General features: G+C 42.6%; 1 protein-coding gene across 4 annotated transcripts in view; it reads right to left on the bottom strand.

Moving 5' to 3' along the window:
* The window catches only part of PKD2L1 (polycystin 2 like 1, transient receptor potential cation channel), a 29382-nt gene that overhangs the window by 10455 nt on the left and 11731 nt on the right, over nt 1–7196 (bottom strand). For all 4 annotated transcript variants that reach the window (XM_074544898.1, XM_074544895.1, XM_074544896.1 and 1 more), the window contains 4 exons: nt 4299–4412; nt 2829–2956; nt 1457–1713; nt 381–605 (listed from right to left, as the gene is read on the bottom strand). In XM_074544898.1, the coding sequence (XP_074400999.1) occupies nt 381–605; nt 1457–1713; nt 2829–2956; nt 4299–4412 (724 nt within the window). The remainder of the gene's footprint in view (nt 1–380; nt 606–1456; nt 1714–2828; nt 2957–4298; nt 4413–7196) is intronic.

Here is a 7196-nt window from a genome sequence, read left to right as displayed (position 1 = left end):
CTTGAGAGGGACAAGGAAACAATTTCAAACTAGAGGATGGAAGCTCAGAGATAATTTTGAGAAGAATCAAATTGAGCATGAACTATCCACCAGACCATGAGTGGAAGCATTGTGTATGTGTTTGTGCAGCCATGTCTCTGCTGCTTCACTGCCTGTGATAGGAAAGGGTAAAAGGTGACAAGAAGTGTGACTGGTTATTTCAGGAAGACCCAGACTTCTCACTAAACCATGCAAATTCTACTGACATCACTCAGTAGTAGTAGAGGGGTGGCCACTACCCCACCAGTGGACCATAATAAAATATTTGTATTTTGAGAAATAAATTGAGGCACTGAGGAAGATGCAAGAGGCTGAAGAATTTTCATCTGGACTCAGCTTACCTCAGAACACAGAACAGATTGATATTTGCATTATACACAGAGAAATCAATAAAGACAACTCGTGTTCCCCGATCCAGCCACAGTTTCTCCTTCAAGACCTGCAGGGCTTCAGCACTCTCTTCTCTGGTCATCTTGAGGTCTATGTAGTATCCTCCCCCACTGTAACTGGTTAGTCTTCCCCAGTGAGATGAACCACCCAGCTCCTCCTCGGAATGGTACCTCCACCTGCAACAGACAAGGCACAAAGAAAGGCTTCACCTGCCCAGGCTTGAATATGGCCTTGTGCCCTGGAAAAAAATATATCTTCAAGGGGCAGAGCAGTTTTCAATTGAAGCAATTGAAGAATTGGCACTTAATTCCTACTCCTGATCTGACCCTACGTAATACTGGTAACCATTATGGTTAGTTTTCTGGTTTAGTGCTTCCCAGCAGTGACACAACATGATTTGCAATACTATGGAGGGAAAATGCTGAGGTTTGTTGGCTATACCAGTCTTGTTTTCATGGAGGTTATTCTCAGCATCTACTCTCTTACCTTCTACCACATCCTACACAGCCATCTGCTTAGAATGCTCTTGTACTCGTATTTCCTAATGAAGAATAACTTCTCATTCATGGATCAAGATTCACACAGAGAGAAGTGAGCAGAGATTAAACTGCAGTTACCTCACATTATTATAGAGAAACAGGTTGCCAAGATGAAAGAATTGCACTCCCTTTTCTCTGGCTCCTGAAATCCCAGAGGAAAGCAAATAGTAACTTGCCAGCTAAATGCCAGCTTGCCATTTAATGGATCTGGTCCCAAAGGTCTTCATTTATTCTCGCTCTCTTAAAAATAGGCAACAATTTCTTCCTATATTCCCACTGTATTTTTTCATGGCTTTTCCAACATGAAAACTCATTCTATTGTACTTCCCCCAAAAAGACACTACACATTATTGATAGACAAAAAGGAATTTCTGCCTCTGACTGCAAGGGTAATTCCAGCCTTATGTGAGAAACTCACCCCTGGCATCCTGCAGCTCAGCAGTTCTTATTTGAACGAGAAGAGCCTTGTTTGGATTAGATGTACTTACGCCGTTCCATTGATGAGCCCAAAGGAGACCCTTTCCTCCTTGTCTTCAGAGTATACATCGTAGCAGCCAGAGATTTCCTCCTTGAAGTCATCGTGGACCACACAGGAGTTGTTCTTCACCTTCAGCTGCCTCATGCGTGGGACACCCAGCAGCAGGTTCTCGTAATAGATGTATGACTGCGTGCTGTGCGCCGCCAGGGACTCGTTGTTGTACCACTTGGTCCAGTACAGGTTGTCCAGCAGGGGACCTTGTGCATACTGCAAAGGAGGCAGAGGAGAACAACTCCTTTGCAGCTCACACATTCTCTTAGTCTGGGATTGAGGTAGTGAGACCTGACCCACCCCTCTCTGGTCCCCAAGATGGAAAGTAGCCAAAGTTTGTGTTGCGTGTACGTTAACGAGAGGAAAGATCAGGGCTGGTGGTAGAGGAGGGATGCTGGGCAGCAGGGTCATCATTGGTTTCTCACAGGCCTGTAATGTGTCTGTGGCACCTTCTGTGCCTAATGAAGAGACAAAAGCCCTACAAGTCTCATTGTCTCTTCTACTTCAGTCAGCACAAGTCTCAAGGAACTGCCTTGGCACAAGTTGCGAATGATGAAAAGTGCATGTGCTAGTGTCCTGGAAACAGTGGTGGGGAAACAATAGGGCCATTGTTGGCTGGAGTGTTTTAATGTGACAGAAAAAGGCAACTCTAATTGACAAATAACTTCTGGCTGTCAGAGATAAGTGGTTGCAATACCTCAATGGCCTTCACTGAGGCTCTTGTTATTCTTTCACCCATTCTTTCACAGAAATATGTTAGAACCCAGATGTTTGTCCCCTTCATTCTCTTTGATAAAAGTCACTGCGAATTTTAATCCAGCTTCTTCCTAAAGAATCTATAGATTAGACAAGCCCAGGCATGAATTACAGGCAGGTTAATTTTGATGTTCTCAAAATATCATGAAAATGGACATGGCCTATTACTAAGACACCAGCTAGAAGACATTGAACTCTAGGATTCAAATCCACTTGTGTCACAAGGAAATCTGAAGTAAATCCCTTGGCTTCTCTAGGCCAGTACTTCCTATCTGTGCAATATCACCAAAATTAATTTTTTTATATCCTGCCTGTTTTACTGAGAAATGGACTCTTCTGGGCACACACAAATCTTAGCCTAGCCAGTATTCTGGACACAGTGCTCAGGGATACACTATACTTGAAATCAGTTAATATTTTGAATGCAAATATTATTGTGACTATTGCTAGTAGCTGGCAAAAGCTTGTGGCAGCAAAACATCTGCTGAAATCACTAGATAGTACTTCAGAGGGAACTGAATATCCCAGTCCAGCTGAGTTTCAGGGTTCCCATGGCAGGCCAGATTGGTACTCACCACCCAGAAGTCAGCCATGCTGCTGATGGACTGGAAGGAGACACGGCCATCTGTAGAGGTCTGCAGGAAGAGCTCAGACATCACTTTGGTGTAGTAATAGGCATTGGAACTTGTCATTCCATATGTCACTAAGAGAACAAGAGGAGGGTCCTTTCTTATACCTGAATACTGATATAAGTGCGTTTATATATTCACTTTCTGTGTACCTTATATTTTCACAGGTAAGCTGAACAAGACACAGGAGAATAAATTTTAGGGCTTTCTGCTTTCTTAGAGATTTACAAACTTATCTGCTCTGTGTTGCAGTTTAAATTGTCAGACTGACCAAATGTAAGAGTTAAGTTGTAAGAGAAGACCATTGGAGGATACAACTGAACATTCTGGATAACAGTTTTTGTTCCCAGACAGAATTTCTGAGGGAAATTTTATTTCTCAGAACAAAGTCCATGACCTATATTTTTTATTTCTGATGTGAAGTCATGAGGGCACAAAGACCACCTTATTTTCCCAAGTGAAAAGCTTCAGGTAAGTTTTCATCTACCAAGAAACCCCAAGAGAAGCAGGCTCTAACTTCCACAAACATGTTGTTTCAACTCTCCAGTGCTCCTTCCTTCAGGTAAACATCCATCATGGTGATCACTAAGAACATGTCCTACTCTTGAAAGGACGCCAGGAGAATAAAGCACCTGACATTCAAGACACAAGCCCCCACACCTCCTGGATGAGTCAGTGCACGACAACACGTACATCTATGTGCGACAACGCCTACGTCCGTGTGCGTGTCTTGGTTCTTTAGGAAGAGTGACTGAAGCACTGTCTCCCTGGCACAGCATGATAGTAACTTAGGGTGGTATTGTCTGTCCATCTCTCCTGCTGTTGGGTCCATGAAATATAACCCTCCTCACTGTCCCATGCCACAGGTGCTCACTGGTGATAAGGAATGAACCTTAGCAGAACCAAACAGCCATTGTCCTACTGGCACAAAGTCCATATTAGCATTGCCATTTACTACAGGGACACATTACACTCACTCAATAACAACAGGGTGAGCTGTCATCTGCTTTATCGCCTCAGCCACCCATCCATTCTCAGAGGGGAAAATCTCCCTGAATTGTCTTTGCTAGCAGCAAGTTTCTAGAGCTACTCTCTGAGGGTTGAGCATTTGCTGAGAAACTGAGAAAAGACCTTGGGCAGATTCTCTTAGGACTGTGGAGTCAGTGGCTAGAACTGATTATGCCAATCAGAAAGTACTGCTTAAGTCTAACCAGCTTCAGTTAGCACTGGTCACTAATTTTACTTCTCTGTGCAGTATGAATTCTGTAAGTTAATGACAACTTCTTGCTGCTGTGAACACCCATACAATAAATGTAACACTTACAGCAGAGCAAGGAAGACTAGTAATGAAATCTCACATTATTCCCCTCATGCTGCACACAGAAATGGTGCCTATGAGATATGACAGCTACTTACAGAGACAGATGTCCACCAAGAACATAACATAGACCAGCAGTTCTCGCAGGGTGGTCTTCACATACAGCTCCCTGTTTTCAGCTGTGTTCTCAGTCAGCGTAGTGCCCCACAGACCTGTTGGGTATAAAGAAGGAACTGTAGAATTTTTCATGGCCATTCTCAACGGCCATGAGAGGAGCTGTAGTCGTGTTCCAAAAAAGCACGGTTGGGAGTTGAAGTTTTGTGGCTTTTTGAGTCCAAGTCACTTTTCATTTCAAAACCTGACTAAAAACATTTGCTAAATACCCCTAAGAAGCACCATTCCAGCATGCATAAAAGATTTTTAGCTAACCAACACTGAAATATACTGGATTTTTATTTTGCTAAATCACTATTTAGTTTTATGTTTCTTCTGTTTTCAGTTCATTATAGCCTGATCTTTTCCTGACTGTGTTTCAGCAGAAGTTCAGTCTTTGTCACAAATGCTCTTGAAACCATAATATTTCATTTCAGTCACCCATGTGCCAACAGCTGACTTTCTGAGAGGTCTTTCATTGCAGAACTGCATCTGGTGTTAGCTTTACAACTGTTACTCCTTTTATTGTATACTGAACCATTAGGCTCCAAATACTTGTCTCTTGCTTATCTAAAAACCCTTGCAGTTTTCTTATTGGTCATAATACTCAATCAAATAACACAACTCAGTATTTTCAGCACAACATTTAGAGCCAAATTATCTTCAGGACATCTAACAATGGAGCTTAGCTGAATCCAATACACTAATTGCACCAGCTAAAGATCCTATTTCTTCACACAACTCATTAAATGTCACCAGGGTTGTCAATAAGAGAGAAATGCTTCTTTTAAAAGAAGCCTTGATATTTTGTGTTTGATGAACCACCTAATACCATTAGCGTATTTGTTTGTTCTTTTTGTAATGGCTTTCTGTTGTGATTTCTGGAATGCTCCTGAAGTTGAAAGGCATAAGAACTTTCAATTGAAAGCCTGGTGATGAAAGCCTTGTCAATAATTGCCATGGTCTTGCTGCTTTCTGCAGCTCCTAGAGAGCTCAGCCCTGATTCCTATCCCCAGTGGGATGAAACAACCTTCTTCCTGCAAACCAGGATCAAAGCTGATCAAAGACCCCACACTTGAAGTCATCTCCGGCAGATGACAAACTTGTTTTTAGTCTGGAGTAAGCAAAAGTGTTCTAGTGTCTGTGTGCATTTATCCTGTCAGTTTGATAGCTCTTTGGCATCTCAAGAGATTAGACAGTTTTCTGCACCATTAACTGCCATAGTGACCATAGTGATGTTGCAGCATCTGCCATCACATCTGGACAGACAAACCAGGAGCCTGTTCTGGACAATCCAGACCAGCAACAGAAATGACAGCCTGGAGATGATCTGGACTAACTCCTGTGGAGGAGAAAGTATCATGTGATCTACAGGAATCTTCACAATGGACAAAAATAACTTTTAAATTACTACCTTCATCCTTAGATATGACTACACCACAATCTTTTAACAGGTTTGTTTGGGGTTTTTTCCATAAGCAGGAAATGTCTACTATCCATATGTTTGGAGCAAATGCAAAGTCTTTCTTTACTTTTAGAACAGTAGTGTACTCAGGAACACCCAAATTCAAGGAGACTCTAATATCCTTGAGAACTTGGTTCAGACTCTTGCCCAAAATGATACCTGGAGGACCATGAGGCTGCTCCAGTCCTTCCAGATTGCGTTAGTTGTAATACTGTATCAGCTGAGGTTTATTTTCAGCTATGTCTTTAGGAAACATACCAGGAAAATCTATCACGTCATACATGAAGCATGTTCCCATCTGTCTCCTTTGGCACCACCTACCCTCTTGGGGATGCAGCTATTTTGGACATGACATTTGGAGTAGAAGGACTCAAGGCTAGAAGATATCCAGTCTTCCTTATGGCACCTTGAATGACCACCCAGAACCCATGTGGCTGAGCAAAGAAAAAATAACAGAACCTAGAAAACAGGCTATGAATGCAATCCATTTGTAAGTCTCACCTTCCTGATAGTTAACAAGTAACTGATAAGAATTACTGGCAACACCTACATTATCACCAGACTTGTGACCCAGGTGAGTGACTAGCTCACGGTCTCAGGTGCAGCTGGAGATCCTCTTCCAAAGGCAGTGGGAAGCTGGGTATTCCTCATCAACCACCATACACCCAGATACCCAGCCAAGTCTGCCCATGAACCAGCAGAGGCGGCAGGAGGCAGGCAGGAACCAGGACACAGAGCTGCTTGGACACTGCTTAGAGAGGAACAGTCCTGAGCACTGGCACTAGGTGCAGCAGCTATTCGCTACTAACCCGGCACAGTAACTGATGAGGGCAAGAAAAAAGCTTAATAATCCAACTATTGTCTCTAGCTATGAACATGTAATCCCAGGAAATGGTTTTTAAGCAAAAAACCCAACCTCTTAAACTCTCATTGTTTAACTAACTTGTATGTACTACTTCTATTTTCCATGTGAGACACCAAGGTGATTAAATGGAAAGGGAAAAGCCAGCAATGGAGAGGCAATGAAAAATGATGAGCACCTAGTAAAGATGCAAAGGAAGGAAGCAAATCCTTCGAGGAAAACGTCCCCACTTCTGTGAGGCTCAAAGAGACCTTTGGTCTGTCTGCACTGGCCTTTGGATTCCCAGCTTTGGTGTTTCCTTCAGCCCTATTTACCACCCTTAGTGTCAGGACACACTGCTGCAACAGTCAGAAGAAGAAAATGATGTGGTATCTTGAGAGTTACCATCATTTGCATGCTCCAAATTCAACTCTGGCAGCTCACAAATGGAAATTTGATGTTAAAGTATGGATATGGTTTTCCATTTTAAGTCTCAAACAATGCCTAGAAGAAAGCATTTCAGAATAAGCCAGGTAA

Source organism: Zonotrichia albicollis, chromosome 7, assembly GCF_047830755.1.
Source record: "Zonotrichia albicollis isolate bZonAlb1 chromosome 7, bZonAlb1.hap1, whole genome shotgun sequence".
Taxonomy (NCBI): domain Eukaryota; kingdom Metazoa; phylum Chordata; class Aves; order Passeriformes; family Passerellidae; genus Zonotrichia; species Zonotrichia albicollis.
Note: the sequence above shows the minus strand (reverse complement) of the source record. Positions and strands in the feature narration are given on the sequence as shown.